Source organism: Mustela nigripes, chromosome 3 (assembly GCF_022355385.1).
Source record: "Mustela nigripes isolate SB6536 chromosome 3, MUSNIG.SB6536, whole genome shotgun sequence".
Classification (NCBI taxonomy): domain Eukaryota; kingdom Metazoa; phylum Chordata; class Mammalia; order Carnivora; family Mustelidae; genus Mustela; species Mustela nigripes.
In genome coordinates this window covers 4,550,623-4,567,650 of record NC_081559.1, presented here as the reverse complement: position 1 = coordinate 4,567,650, position 17,028 = coordinate 4,550,623, and the positions used below count along the sequence as shown (strand labels likewise).

General features: G+C 40.2%; 1 protein-coding gene across 1 annotated transcript in view; it reads left to right on the top strand.

The window, feature by feature from the left end:
- TMEFF2 (transmembrane protein with EGF like and two follistatin like domains 2) overlaps positions 1-17,028 on the top strand; it is a 227,401-nt gene that overhangs the window by 205,914 nt on the left and 4,459 nt on the right. Inside the window, exon 8 of the mRNA XM_059392628.1 lies at positions 15,667-15,790. Coding sequence (XP_059248611.1) covers positions 15,667-15,790 — 124 coding nt within the window. The remainder of the gene's footprint in view (positions 1-15,666; positions 15,791-17,028) is intronic.

Genomic DNA, 17,028 nt, shown 5'->3' with positions numbered 1-17,028 from the left:
CCGGTGAAAACGAGAGCAAGGTGTCTTGCAAGGACACAAAGCGTGTTTCCAGGTCTCCTGCTTCTTTCTTTTTCGGTTCCTTTAGATGTGGTGGCTTGGTTTTTTTTTAAGATGTGTTTTAAAACATGACTAAGAGGCCACCGGATGACCATAACTAATAATAACTAAAACATCTGCTAAGGGCTTCTTATCTGCTAGCTATTGTTCAGACGGCTCTGTGTGGATGTTCTCATTTATTCTTCACAATAACCCTGGGATGCGAACCCTCTTGTCATCCCCACTCTGCAGATGAGGGAACCGATCTGGAGAAGGGGTGTGGCTTCCTTTAACCCCAGCTGGTAGGTGCAGGAACCAGATCTGGAACTTAATTTGACCTAACTCTTCATTTGTATGAGAGACGACATTATTTGCAGCATTACCAAAAATTCACTGTCAATTACCAAAATTCTTGGATTCCTGTGACGTATCATTTGTATATTATGAGACACAGCAGACGCGTCTTGTATTCACTACCCTTCAGAGAAACTGGTAAATCCTTAGAGAAAAGAGAGAGATGTGTGGGCCTAAAGCTCTTCATGCTCATATTTTGGTCCTAATTTCTTTGGAATGACCTAGCTTGAAAAGATGATAAAGGGTTTGTTCGGGTCCAACTTTGTTGAGCACAAAGACAGATGGGATCTTGAGATTCTGCAAAGCTGTTCCTCCGCTGGGCGTACTTCATCTTCTCTATATAAACTGATCTTCTTTAATTGGTGTGGAAGATTCATGGTTCTGACTTTCGGACAACGGTTCCCACACCGTATGCGTTTAAGCCTGGCAGAACTCGGAAAGGACAATCTTGTCATGTCTAAGCACAGTCGGGACACTGGAGTATGCTTCCAGTGACCTGAGACCAATAAAAAAATAGAGATATGAAAGAACTTCTGACCCTCAAAAACAATTAGTTCATTCCTGGCATCGCCAACTATGATAGAAACGATTGTGGAGCTCCAAGGGCATGGAAATACACTCAGTCAAGTTTGGGAACTAGAAAACCGTTTTTCCAGACACAATATGAGGATGTGAAGATAGTGAATATTGAAGTTTTAATAAGCTAAAGGAAGTAGATTTCACATTTCTACCATAAGAGGTTGTTAATAAGTAATAAAAGTTTCAAAGCTAAGCTAATCAAATAGGAGTAAATTTAAATATATACATATATAGAGATAGATTGACTGGTGGATTTTATTTATTTGTTTGAGAGAGAGAGAGGGCATGAGTTGGGGGGACAGAGGGAGGGGAGAGAAACAAGCAGACTCTCTGCAGAGAGGGGACCGTATGTGGGGCTTGACCCCAGGACCCTGAGATCATGACCTGAGCCACCCACGTGCCCCATAAGAGTAAATTCTTAAGCTCAAAGACCAAATCATTCCTTTTTAATCTCCCCACTAAAAAAAAGGAAGACTTACTTGATACTTTAATTTTTTTAATTAGTGTATGTTTTATAAAAATAAAATATTTATATTATAGGAAATTGCCTCTGCTAACCAGAGATACCCTCTGTCAAAATAACTGTCAACATTTTGGTGATTTCTTTCCAGACTTTTGCATTTTCCACACATTATATATTTCAGTATTCTTCTCATTTTCCTATGTCATCAAAATTCTTCACAATTTCTTCTACCTCAGTAATATTTTATCACTTAGTTATGCTACAACTTACTTAACTATATTATACTATTGCTGAAAATGTTGATAGTTTCCCAGTTTTCATTTTTATAAAGGATGCTGCAATTGATTTATTTATAACATGCCTTTGCTTTAGAACCTCCTGATATATAATAGCGTATTTGTTTTTGAAAGCTTGTACATTTTCTTTTCCACCAATGGTATCTTAAATTCTAGTCTCTGCCCTGTCAACCCCTGCCCAACTAATGTGAGCTGTGCACTTCCATTTAGTACCGTTCTCGTCCAGATGGACCGAAGGGCCCACTTACCAGATACCGTGCTGAACGACTGAACTGTCCTGCTGTTTGCTCTCAGCTTTTAGACACAGCCTGATATAAAGCTTAAAATATATATATATATATATATATATATATATATAGTCTAATCTGAGTAAACAGACCCAAACAATATACGTAGTAAAGAGGTAGAAGTAAGTAAATGAAATATTGACAGTGGTTTTCTTTAGGTCGTAAAGGAGGATTTTCTTTCCTTCTTTAGCTTTCTATATTTTCTACTATTTTTAAATCAATGTGAATTGCTTTTATAATGAAAAATACCCAATATACTTTATTTTTAAGAAAAAAATATAGAAACGTAGCTATTTAGCCCTCTCAAAACCCCCACATTCTTCACATTGAGTGATCCACAGTTTCCCATTAGTAAGAGAAACACCTGCAGCCGTAGCTCTACCTACAAGTTCAAGTGCAGGAGGAAGCAATCATAGGGATCTCTCCAGGCAAAAAGCATTTCTGTCTCAATTATCTGCATCCTTCAGACAAAATTGTTTTCTGGCCTGGAATTATCCAGATGGCTGCCTCTTTCATTTGTGCCCCTAACCCTACATGTACAACTCTAAGACTATCTTTTACCATTGAAAAATGGAGAAGAAAACTCCAGATTAAGAAGAGAAACACAAAAAATTTGTTTGTGGGTATATGAGAATTCTTTGAACTATCTTTGTAACTTTTCTATCAATGTAAACTATTCTAAAAAAAAAAAAACAGTTTATTTAAAAAAAATGAGAACACATGGCCTCTGGAGTTAGTTTTCTGCCTTTGAGCTACTGTATGACATTGGGGAATAATTGACTATTCCTGGCCTCTACCTCCTAATAGAGCAAGGAAAAAAATACATACGTGCACACATTCATGTTCATTACCAAACATTTAGGGGTGTTGCAGTCACATATAAAATAATAGATACCAAAAAAACTTTAAAAGACACAAATCATTAAACAGAGTGGAATAATAACATAATTTAATAATCTTTTGACCAAAATAGGACCTATTTTATATAATGGAAAGTGAAGACAGCAAACTTATTTTTAAAATAATTTATATTTTCTTATGATAATTTTTTTCAAAAAGAGAGAAAAGTGCTTTGCTTAAAAGCATTCCTCAGTGATGCTTTTTCACAGTCTAATTTTCCCTTTCATTTCACGGTATTTTTTATCTTGCCTTTAAATTTACATCTTCAAATCCCTTGTAGACCATTATAAATGTCCTTCCTCTTAATTTAGAAGTCCTTCCTCCTACTAAAGATTTCCATTTAATAATCATAAACTTGCTTAATATTATCAATAGACATTTCTCCATTTCACCCCTTAATAATTTTCTTGCTAAACCATGAATTTACTCCCATTAACATCATTTATACTGTATACATACCCAAACATAACAGAATTTTCAGAAATCATAATCAGAGATCCCTCATGTTTATACATCGGTGCTTAACCGATTTTCCTCCGGTCTTCTGCATTACACAAAAGACACTACCCAGATGTTCAAGCCAAAAACCTAGTCATCTTCGATTCATTCCTCCCATATTACAGGACACAAACAAGTCATATTCAGTCTACCTTTAAGATTTATCTGCAATAGAAGTTTTGTTATTTTATTTTTTCCCTTCGTTGCTGCTACCCACGTCCAAGACTTAGTCGTCGTCTTTCGCCCACACTATTACAATAGTCTCTTGTCTGTTCTTCATTTGCTCTTCTCTTGCCCCTCAATGAACTACTTTCCATCTCTGTCAGATCTGCTCAAAACCACCCGAAATATTGCCCATTGCACGGTCAGCTGGTACTCCTTAACATGGCTTCTAAGCATCTATGTAAAAAGGAATCAGTGATTCTCTAATCCATCCTGGCCCCTCTCTGGTCCACCTGACACACTTTGCTCTAGCCACAGTGCTGGTTCCTGGAACACCTCTTCCCTACGTCAGTCTTTTTCCATTTGTGTCATTCACTCTGGCCAGGAGCCTTCCCAAGGCTTTTCAGGCAGCTCTTTTTCATCCTTCCTTCTCTAATATCCTTTCCCTCACTCTCTGAAGTGCGTCTCCCACCCTAGCCCGCTCTGAGTACCTTATTTTTCCCTGTAACATTTCTAATTGAGATGTTGGGTTTTTGTTTGTTTTTCATTTTGTAGACTGCCCATCTCTGTCTCTCTAATATGTTTGCCATTCAGGAGAGAAATTCTTCTGTTTGACTCACCACTACATATCCTGAGATTGTAGTAATTGGATATAGGAGGAGATCAGTCAATATTTTTAATTGAATTAAATAAATTGATGAATTAATTAGGCATAATATGATGCAGATCTAGTAAGTTTCAAAACATCATAAAAGAAAATATGTTTCTTGTCTACTGTGGATCCAAAGGTCTACACAGTCGCACACCAAGAGCCAAAAGTCATGGGTTGATACTGGCAGCATTCATTACAGAACGAGTGAGGTGCTTTGTTTGAATTCTCTGTACCATACTCCACTCCCATCTTGGGGCATAGTCATTTGGGGCTTTCCCTAATTCAAAATAAATGGTTTCTTATAAGCTCCGATTCTAAATGTCAGCTGCTTTATTTCTCATGGATAAAATAGGTGTTTGACTTTTTCCAAATTCAAATTTATACATGTTTTATAACCCCCATTGATTTCTTGAGTGGTTAACCATGTACTTGGAGAGTGTAAATGATACACTGGGAGTGTGTTAGACCTGTTAAAAGGTAAACTAACGCTTGAGACCGCTAAGTGCCATTTGGTTAATAACTAATTTCAAACTCTAAATGCTGCCCAAATGGAAAGAAGCTAAGATTCACATCTCATCCTTAACTATTTCTAGAGCAGCTTTTTGTACTCAAAGTTATCACTGACTAGAAATTAAGGAAGTACCAGAAGCAAATCAGTTATTCAAAACTGGAAAGAAGAGAGAGAGAGAACCCATAGCGATTTAGAATATTTGACAAATGAATTGTCCTAGATTTTAAAGATTTGCATTTTACTGAAGGATGACACTTCAAAGAACACTTAATGTTCAGATTCTCTTAATGCAGTACTATAAACTCCCACTCTTCTTAAACAGAAGATGCAAAATAAACTGACATTTCCTTGAGGAGTAGGTATTCCATAAAGCATCAGCTATCCGGGCGTTCTGAAACCGCAGCAGAGATAGTGTGGGAGATCATAACACACCTGTGACCTAGAATCCTTTTGTTGAAAGGTCATCGGTGTCACTTGCTTCTTTCTAACAAAGGTAAAATGTAGCATCATTTGTTGTATGACAAAATGATTATGTAAGATAACTGCCTTTCTTACAAGATGAATTAATAAATCAAAATAAATGAAGCCCCTCCCATGAAGCTTTCCTCTCCTCTCAAAAATTCTTCTTTACTGGGATTTTTAGCATACTTTGGCATATCAGCACCTTTAAAGCATAGTTTTTGTGTTGCAAATGCAGTGAACCACAGATATTTCAACATAAATTTAAAGTAAGTTAATCATATCATGTATCACCCAAACTCGGAACTTTTGAGAGTAAAACGATGCTAGAAAAATAAACATCAGCGGAGACTGCCCAAGTCACAAAGTAGCGGAGACCGACGCTTGAGCTCTTTCTCACTCATTCCATACACGTCATGAGAACACGTATTTCATTCGTGTAAGGGTCTGGTTGCTGAGCTCTGGCTGTGTCCATTTGCAAGGGCTGTCACAACAAATTACTGCAAACTGGGTGACTTACAACAACAGAAGTTTATAATCTCATAGTTCTGGAGACTTAGAGTCTGAAATCAAGGTGGTGTTGGCAACGCCAGGCTCCTCCACAGGCCAGAGAGGAGGGCGTAGCTCCTTGCGGCTCCCAGCTGCGGGAGGCTCCCGCACTCCTCGGCGTGTAGCATCATGGCTCTGACCTGCTCACGTCCTCACGTTGACTCTGCTTGTGTGTCTTCATGTAGCCTCTGCTCTAGAATCGTCTATGTAATCTTGTATGTATATAACCCGATATAACCCTGTAATTTAGGGCTCAGTCTAATTTGGTATGAACTCATTAGAGCTGATTACCTATTTCCAGATAAGACTGTGTTCTGAAGTTCCAGGTAGCTGTGGGTTCAGGGTGGCGGCAGGAGGGACGTTCGTTGACCCAGTACAGGAACGAATAAAATATTTGGCTGTTATATTACCAGATCATCATTAGACATAAAGTTTTACTGAGGGTAAAAAAAAAAAAAAATTATAATACTGGGCATGAGAATGACTTGTTCACTCATATTATCCCGTCTCTAACGTAACATGTTAAATGGAGGAACGACATAGAAACCTCTGATGGATTGTTGCATCATTGAAAGTTTTATTTTAAGAAACAATACCACCTTTATTATCTGTAGTATTCTGCTCAAACACAAAGATACCTGATTTGTAGACATATACTAGGATATAATTGAGAAATACCATCAAAACAAAATCACTTTTTGGGGTGTCTGGATGGCTCAGTTGTTAAACGTCTGACTTTGGCTCAGGTCATGATCCCAGGGTCCTGGGATCGAGCCCTGCATTGGGCTCCCTGCTTGGCGGGGAGCCTACTTCCCCCTCTGCCACTCCCCCTGCTTGTGTTCCCCTCTCTGTCAGATAAATAAATAAAATCCTAAAAAAAAGAATAACTTTTCAATGACGTGGACGTTCACCGGCTATGCTATGTTCAGAAATTACTTCTTAGGAAAATTATTAAATTCTGCTTAGTATTAACTCCATGACTTCTTTATTATCAGAAATACAGCACAATCAGCTACATTTGTTTCTGAAACTTTTTTGTCTCATCTTCGAATATTAGAAAAGATGGTGTACCTTCTAACCCTTTCAATGAGAATCACTTACATTAATTTGGTCAGGTACCAACATATGGCCGTACTCCAACTTTGCAAATGAATCCGAATCTACACTATAAATTCTCTAATTGCCCTTTTTGGGCCATGACATCATATGGGAGAAATATGCAAACTCATCAACCCATCAGTTGCTTCTATTGGCACTTGAGTCATTTGTAGGTGTCTGTCTTGTCTTTTATGGTTAGCAACACGTTTTTGCTCTCCAGCCTTCTGTCTTTCACAGAAGACGACTGAGGACGCATAGCAAATACGGCTTTCCCTTGTGCATCTATCTCTGTCCTACTGAATATATACATTCTAGTGAGTGTACTGAAGTTCTCCACCACATTGCAACTTAGCTCTCATTTTTTAAAAGATTTATTCATTTGTTTGTGAAGGGAGAGGGGCAGAGGGGGGGAGTGAGGGAGAGCCTCAAAGCAGACCCCCTGCCAAGCATGCAGCCAGATGCAGGGCTTGATCCCAAGACCCTGAGATCATGACCTGAGCCCAAATCAAGAGTGGGACGTCGGAAAAGAGACTACTAGTTTGACCAATAAAGATGTTGTGGGTTGATGGAGGTCACAGCAGTTTTTCTGAAGGCGTGACTAGAGAGCAGTGGGTAAATATTGCGTGGGAGTTACTGCAGGAAGCAAAGAGCAGGCGTGTAGACAGCACTTGGATGAAGTCTAGCTTCTTAAGAAGAAGGGAAGGGAGACGAGAGGCCTGCGAAGGCACCTGCAGTAAGAGGAGTTTGTAAATTCTTATTTGAAGAAGAAAGACATTCAAAAATGCTTGCATGCTGGTGGCAAGGAGCAAAGAGGGAGGGAGAATTGAAGATGCAGGAGAGAAAGCAGGTCACCAAGGGAGAGAGCCCCGGAGGAGGATGGAGAAGTTGGGACTCGTGACGGTTTGGTCTCAGACAAGGTATCTCTCCTGAGGCAGGAGGAAGAGAAAAGAAAAGAACTGGTTTTCAGAGCAGCAAGAGGATCCACGTGGGATAAAGAATCAGGAAGCACAAAGGGCAAACAATTAGTAAACTATGGAGGCAAGATAGCCTCTTCTTTTTAATGAGTCCTTAATCACCTGGACTGCATGTTGCACTGGCAAAAGCTGGCTTTGACCCGGGTGCTGCTTATTGATCGCGCAAATTTCTAAGCTAAGCAGTTCAACCTATTTGAGCTTATGTTTCCTCATTTACACAAAATGGGATTTTCATAAATCTACCTTAAAGGGCTATAATAAGGAATACATTTTATCATGTAAAGTATTAACACAATGTTGGGCATGTTGTAGATTCTCCAGTAAATGTAGATAAAATTTATCATCGTCTTGTCTTGCAAATCTGTTTTCTTGGCTATGTTTAGAAAACAAAACAAAAAAAAAATCTGGGGCGCCTGGGTGGCTCAGTGGGTTAAAGCCTCTGCCTTCGGTTCGGGTCGTGATCCCAGGGTCCTGGGATCGAGCACCGCATCGGGCCCTCTGCTCAGCGGGGAACCTGCTTTCCTTCCTCTCTGTCTTCCTGCTTCTCTGCCTACTTGTGATCTCTGTCAAATAAATAAATAAAATCTTAAAAAAAAAATCTTGGGAAGACAGCCAATAGATACAGCATGTAGCATACAGTACACAGCACAACACTAGACACATAGTAGGTAGTCAAGAAATATTCATTTAGCAAATTACCAAAAGCCATTTTTTGTCCTATTTACATCATTAAAACCTTTATTTCTGCTGCATTTCAGTGATTGCTCCAACCGGAACCCTCCTCACTCTCTGTTGGCTAATAGCTTCAGGGTCATGGAGAAAAACAAATGTGTCACCTAGAAAGGTTTCTCTGAATGATTTAACCATTTCTGCAAATGCAGCCCATGAAGGGAAAAATGGCTTGGCTCACATACCCTAGAAGGCAGCAGGGAACAGGGCCTGAACCCTCTGTTACTTGCTCTGTCGTGGTCAACATTGTCATCCGGCAGGCTCTCTAAGATGCCCCGTCAGCCACCGAGCAAATAAATTTGGCCAGAAGCGTGTAGATTTAGTTGAAGACTACAGAAGGAAGAGAAGGGGAGTATTCTTGACATAAAATGGCTCCCAGTCCGTTTTTTTTCCCCTTCCTCTAAAGTTTGTAGTAAACTTTGTCATCCAAGAGCATCTGGAAAGTGAGAAGGGTTGCTTCAGCGAAAGCTCCGTGGGGAAATCTCCAGCAAATGGCCCCAGATAAGCTCCAGGCAACTCCAGCTCTGGACTCCTGAGAGGTTAATGATCCCTACGTCTTCGTAAGGCCTGATATGTATGAAGTGTTGTCAAAGACGTCGGAAGTTCCATAAAATACTGTATTTTTAAAAGGTCTTCAAGCTAAATCCTCTAAACCTATAGGAGTTACCCACTTGCTGGGAGTTAATAGGCTCTTGACTGAATGGTGGAGTTTGAGAAGGACCATTCGCAGCCGAGGACAGCTTTTGTCAGTAAGAAAAGGGAGCTCGAAGGCTCCCTTCACGCCTTCGAGGGCTCTGCCGTCCGAAGCCAGGCAGGCACTTCAGGGCAGAGGAGGGAGCAAGTGGCGAAAAACCTGCCTATTTTCCTTTTACTAATAAGCAGATACGTCTGTATGTATTATTTATTATTATTCTGTAAAATCCATGACGTGTACTTTTGACGTGCAGAGTTGACGGCTGTGTCTGTGACGCAGCCTTGTCATCACAAGTCCCGGAATTACAATAACTGTACTTGAGTGTCGTAAGTGAAAGTGCTGACATACAAGTTTCTTTCCTAAGATGGTCCAGATTTCTCAGCTTTTGTCTGTAAATACATTACCAGTAGAAACTCAGATAATAAAACCCCATGCAAATAACCGTGCGATATTGTTGCATTTCAATCATTCCAGTCCCCAAATTACTATTTCTATTTCAGATGCTAGTACTTTTTCCAATTTAAATTCAAACAATTCTTGAATAATGTCATCAAGGCCTTGCCTGAGAATGTAATAACATGAAAATTAGTTCTCCTCTGCTTTATTTTCATTTGTGTGTCCAATAGGAATATTTATACACACAAGTGGTAATATGGATAATCACACATCACATCTTGTAGTGCCTGATTGATGGTGAGGTAAGAAAAAATGTCCCCCTGTCTCTGCTCCTCCTATTTCCCAACCCAGACCATTGCCTAAGTGGTGAAATTTTGGATCTAAATACTTTTAATGACTTTTCTGAAAAGCCAGTAGAAGAAATGCTGCATTTGTAGCAAGGGGCTTGGTTTCTGTTTTGAAGTTATTTTTCCAAATCTTTTACAGAGATTAAATAACTCAGAACATTGTGACTGAGTCTCTGCTCTTTACCAAAGGAGAATTGATTGTGTCCTCAAATGCCTTCGTGTCCCGTGCGCTCTCCTGTCACTCGCCGGCATTCTCATTTGAGTCTGTCTCAGAGGCTTAAGAGGGGAGAGACTCTTCTCATCTCTTCATCTGGGCCTTGAAGAAACTATGACGGTGGGGGAAGCTATTACGCAATTTGTTAAGTCGCGAGAACCCCACTGCGTTGCATCCAGGACCTGTTCGATGGGAACACTTTTCTGGTCTTTAAAAAACTTCTGCTGCAGTTGAAGCTAGACATGAGGCTTTACTGCCACCTCATATGCTTAGCCCTGATAAGATAAGGAGAGGAAATCCTAAGAATTCTACGTCTTCTCTGAAACCAGCTCTAATCAACAATGGGAACAATCATGACTTCACTTCCGCATTCATATTTTATTCCATCCCAGGCACGGTATAAATATAATAGAAAGAAAGACACTTTTTTTTTCCTGTTCGTTAAATAAACAAGACACCTTTTTTTTTTCCTGTTAGTTAAATATTTTCAAATGGGTTTGCAGCTATGGCAGTAAGTAGGGGCAGGTAAAGTCGAGTATCCCAGCAGCTGTGCAAGTGCCTGAGTACTTCTGGGCTGGGGTTTCCTTGTGCCATAATTAAATGTAAATATATATATATATATATATATATATATATATATGTATGTATTAAACAAATATATTCAAAATGGAAAGTGTTAGTTTTCTGGAAAAGTGTGGACCATTTTGTGTGCCCAAAGGAAAAGCTTGTTGAGAACATCATAAATGAGATGGTACTACTCCTGTGCTTGCATTTGTCAAAGATAATTTGAGATGTTGAAGTATAATGTGAGAAATTGAATTTAATCCACAAACATATTGTTCCCTCAAAGGAAGGTAATGCATAAAAGAGCTCACTGTATGCTAGAATGTCTGAAATATAGACACTGTAAATATTTAAGATATCATATGCCCTTTGATAAAGTGCCCCCATAATTAAGCCAAAGTGATTTCTTTTATTTACTATAGCTAAATAATGTTCCTACTTGTTTAATTCTTTTTCCCCAGTATATCAAAAATAATATTTTATAATAAATATCAGTATATATTTATTGGTAATTTATTTAGCAGTAGAAATATGTTTGAAGAACCTAGAGGTCGGAAATAATTAAATCTCCCACATAACAACACTACAAAATCTTAGCAGTAATAAGAAGACTTCTTTGTAACACCACCAGGATGTCGCTACTTCACTCTGCTACTCACTCACGTACTGAAGAGCTCTGCTGGCGTGAAAACGTGCGGTAGGAACTTGGGTCCCTGAAACTTGGGTCCCTGAAACATGCCCTGAGTCCTCCATGTTACCTCTAGTTTAGGATCTGTTCCCCTTACTCTGAAATCTTCTCGCATTCCTCAGGAATCTGGTGCTACGGATTTGTAGATATCCTCAAGAAAGGCCTTGTTAAGGCAAAGGAGTGCTACTTCCAGAGAAATCTTGTCTGACCAGCCCCCGAAAGGCCTCTCAGACTACAGTGCGCCGTGGGCAGGGCCCAGTCCTCTAGCTGGGAGGTGCAGAGTTTGATCTTACAAAATGCCAGAGCTGAGTGGGCTGGAGAAAGCTGACTTATGCAAAAAAAAAAAAAAAAAAAAAAGAAAGAAAGTAAAGAAAAAAAAAGAAAAGAAAAAGAAACCAAACTCACAGAAAGTCACAACCAATCAATTTAACTCCTATGAAATATGTAACTGTCAAACGGATGAGGAATCCGGGTAGTCATGTAGGCTACACAGAAATCAAATTATTTTCAGACTGTCCAGAGAACAGGGCATCAGAGGAAGGGAAGCAGGTTGACTGAGAGAACGAGGAAGCAGCGTCAGACCTAACAGCTTTGTGCCTCCGCGTCTGCAGCGGGACTTGAGGTTCTCCAGTTCAGGTTGGCTTCTCGGGGCAACACCGCCCTGGAGAGCCTTTGGATAGAGAACATGACGTTCAGAAGCTCCTTTGCCAAGCTCTAACCCTTGTCCCAGGAAGCATTCTTTCTTTGGGTCCATGGGTAGTTTTAGGCAATTTTATATTGTCCCATTTCTGCTTCAGTCCGTAATGTGTTGTCTTCAAAGATTAATTCCCTGAACGACATCTTATTTCCAGCTTTTGGGGAAGAAAAGGGCAGGGATAATGCTACACGCACACACACACGCACATGCACACGCACACGCACACACTCTGGGCCATATTGATTTAAGGCTCTGAAACGCCAGGCCCAGCTCTGCCCCTTCTCTACCTACTTCCCTCCTTGAGTTCTGTTATGATAAAACCTTGCCAGTCCTCATTCCCTCTGGCTCTTGCCTCCCTCCCCGGTCTCTTCCCCTGAGTGCACCAGGACAGAAACAACGCATAGAGCTGTCTGTGCGCTAGAGCTAACCACTCCTGCAGCCCTCAGCTAGGGCGTTGACTCGCAATGGGCCTGCGATCCTGTTAGCTGTGCTGCAATTAATTCAGATTACACCAGAAACGTCTCTTAAAAGGGTCAGGATCCCTTTCAGAATAAATCATTTGTGAGCATTCAGTAGGAAACTAGTTGAAGGTTTTACACAGAAACATGGAGAGTTTCTACCATTGCCACGATCTCTTTTAGCAGAAAGAGCACAACCCCTGCCCTAAACCTCTTTTTCAGGAGAGGATGGAGAAATGGGTGTCTACGTCATCAGCCACTGTAGGAAACATACATGCTTCCAGTTATCATTTTTAGGTGATTTTAAATCTTTAAGTGCTTCAGGAGTGCTCGAGTACCGAGGCATAACATCGGGGTCACAAAAACTATCATCCACACACATATTTGGTTGAAATATTAGATTTTTTCTGTCTCTATTCTTAATATACTCAAATCTCATTTCTAAAATACGTCTGTCGCATTACTAGAAGTGGTTATATATTCAGGTTTTCAATCAACTGGTTTACTTGGTTGGATTGACTATAAATTTGTTGACATATATTGATGATTCCGCATTTTCTTGCTCAGGGATCATTTCTTCTACTCATTTATTTTCAATCTCTCTAACGTACTTATTTGACAGTGTCCTACAAACAGCAGAACCGCGCACTCCAAGCCCAGAAGGACTGGTGTAAGCTAATTAGCAGACTTTATGATGGGAACTCTTCCCTCACACATGATCATCCTGTCTGGATAATGAACTTTGAGAAAATCTCTTGTTCCTACCACACTAAGGCAGCAGCCTCACTCACACAAGCTCCTACTTTGCCCTTGGACTTGGGTCTGTAACTGTGAACATGGTACCAATCCAAAAACAAAAACAGCTCCATCCAGCTAGGGATGGAGTTAAAAATGAAATAGCCTAAAAATGGATTTTGAGTTAAGAAAATTCTTGATCTTCTTTTGCAACTGACAAAAAGAGAAACAGGCCTAAGAAGGTATGTTTGAAAAATGCCATGCCCGAAATCATGATGTAAATTGAAGTGTAGGGAAGTTAGAGGAAATTCTCCTGCCTGCAGGTGTGCGGAAGCGCTGGAGGGTCACTAACAAACACAAAAGAGCAGTGTTGACTCGTTTGTTACGGGGAGAAGATCCAGAAGTGAGAGTGAGAATCAGTGCTGGTCTGTTAGGTCGGCCGTGAAGCTTGCGAGCCCCGCCGTGAAAGTCGCCTTTAAACAGCACATGCGTGGTTCAGCCGCGCTAGCTCACCGCCTCCTGGCAGCTGTACCACACGGGCCTCGCCTTCTGCACGGGTTCGTGAATGACCATGAGCCGTCTCAAGGCGCCTCAGAATAGCAGCACCGTCCCACTTCTGTTTTGGTCACGTATTCCCATATTGGAAATTTCACCCAACATTATTTATTTCAGTTTTTGTGTGTTTGCTCATTATAGCTGTCATTTGTTACCAAAAACACCATGACATAAAGCTCTGAAGTACCTTAGAGGAGTGGGAGAAACCGAAAGAGAAAACTTGGTGTGTTTTTAGTCTTTTCTGTGCAAGTGGTTTTTCATTTTAACAATATTCATCGAAGTCGAAATAGGATACAGACAAAATGTCACCTAAATAGGTAAAGAGACACAAATACAGGACAAAGGAATGATTTAAAGGCCATGTTCAGTCTCCCTAGCATACTTAAAATAAATCCTTTATTAATTTGAGTTGTGATTTGAAATATTACCCATCACACAAACGTGCATAAATATTCCTACACGAGAAAGTGCTTACCGTATGTACCAATATGCTGCAAACTTGAAAGTTCTGCAGATGACTAACTAGATCTTAAAATGTATAGATACTTTCCAGCTCTGCTTAAACATAAATAATGCATTTATACGATTCACCTGTATTAAAGGTATTTTTTCTCCTGATGAATATATGCATCACCTATGACTGCCAAAAACTGTAAGGATGCACCGTAATAAAAGCTGTACCTCTGTGTGAAATAATAGGAAATAATTTATTTCATGAAAACAGTAATTCATTTTTAATCTTCCATGACGGCTGCTTTCATTACTTCTTTTACCGTGGGATTGAAGAGTTTCTCAGATTGAAATCAAGAAAATTATATTTTTCATGTATTTAGGCAAGAATTTTAAAGTTTGTCAGGTCAGGTCATGGATTTTGGAAACGATTCAAACAAAGGCAAAACTTTATATTACAAAATGAATGTAATCCAAAGACTACTTAGAGATAGCACTACAAATAGGAAGCACATGTATTTGGGCTAGAAGGTCAGAACAAATATCTCGGCATCTTCGTGGAGACATAAGAAAACAAAACTTGTTAACGATGGAGGACAGGATTCACTCTAGACGACAAATTCTTTCCTTTACCGTAAGTTCAGCTTTCACATCACATTGTTAACACAGGCCAGTTCCCATGCATTGGAACACACTTAGAGCTTCCAATATGTGCTGTATTCGTATCTCCATAAATGATTCTGAAATAAAGTTTCTCTTTCAATAGCTTTATTTTGGCAATAAGAAAATGCATGGGTGCTGGTAGAATCCCCTTCGCAGTCAATGAAAAAACCCTGAAAGAACAAGTCTGCTGCTGTTTGCATTTAGTTTTGGAAAACGTCTGTTTAACAACTGAACACGGCCCTATTTTAACTTTTAAGCTCCCACACTGAGAAAGTATCAAGGCATTGCAGCAATTTACTCTTAGGGACATTATGCTGGGCTTTGAAATTCAAAAACTAAGCTAGTTCTTGAATTATTTTATGATCAATGTACAGTCTCCACACAAGGAAAATTAAAGCTGTCTGCCAACTCTTGGAAACATCACTGGCCATTAAAGATGGAAGAAATTGCATAAAAGCATGAAAAGCGCTGGGTAATTTTGCAGTTTCATCTCTAAACACAATGAGAAGATGTCTGTCTGTCAGTCCTTCTCTGCTCTTCAGTTCTTGCCCTTTCAAATATCTTCGCCTGTTACGGCTTTGCTTCTTGATGTACTGGTTGATCTCACTGAGCTAGGAAAGTATTTACAAGGGGTGCCTGCTTTTATCTGTATTCACAGAGAATGCTAACAAGTTAGAAGAAAGTGCAAGAGAACACCACATACCTTGCCCAGAACACTACAATGGCTTCTGCATGCACGGGAAGTGTGAACACTCGGCCAATATGCAGGAGCCCTCTTGCAGGTAATGTTTTCGCTCTTTAACTTTATACTATGTCAAGTCAACACAGAGAACTAAATTCTGGATGATTGCAAAGAGTTGCATGGCATTCTGCCCGACTGGGTGATCAGCCGCAAAACTTTTCACTGCCTCTCCTGCACACATGCCCCCCGCCCCCCCACACACAGACGGACAGACATACACACACGCACACACAGACACCCACTAGAAAACCATGAAATGCACGTGCCTTACATACCCGCAGACCATGTAGCATATCGTTATGGATACTCTTCTGGTAGAACTTTGAATTGTACTTTGGGCACTACAAGCTTCTCAGAGACTCGGGCTTCTAAAGACATAGGTAGCTCTTAGAATATAACAGGTGGTCAGTAAATATTTCCAAAATGAACGGATGAGGATTTAGTGCACATGAGACAGCATTGTTGCTTTGGGGAGGTCATCTTCTCCAAAGTCATGCAGGTGTTGTAATTAATATTATCAATCTTGGTTTTGTGAGATGCATACTCTTTTCTCTGGATCTGCTATCTACCAGTCTCGTGTAGTGAGATTATTAGCCATAATTCTACTGATTCTAACTCAGTTGAGACGCAAAGAAATGGCTCGTCTGGACTTAGTTAATAAATTTGAATATCTCCTGAGTATTCATGAATAGAACATAATCATTGAGATGGTAAAAAGATGGAGAAGCCAAGGTGGAAAAACAAATGTATTTTTATTAAAGGAATCTGCAAGTGGCACATGATGAAAAAGGCTGTGTGTTGTTATACAGGGAAAGGAGTTTCTCTCTCTTCTCCTCTTCCTGCTCCTGACCCTTTCTTCTCTCTCTCTCTCTCTCTCTCTCGCCCAGAACTGTCTCCCTTTTTTATTTCCCTTAACTGAATTCACTGACACCTTCCAGTGAAGCCAGGGAGAGTGAACAAAACCGAGCGGCTGCCCCCGCTGCCCCGCCATCCTTAGCAGGACCCCCATTATCAAACCCTGCAAGACAAAGAGGAGAGACCCCAGGCTGCAGAAATTCCAAGGGAATACTAAAACATTTGCACAAAGCCAGTGACAAGTTGACCCTCGTTGGTATTGTTACGTGAACACTTTCTTCATGTCATTGTCAAATACTAACTCTAACACGCAGATGGCCCACTGGAGCTCTCTGAGGGGGGTCGAGGCGGTGAGAGGCGGCGCTCTTTCTCAGATGAACACACATGGGTTTATTCTGTGAAACTCTAGTGCCTACACTGTAA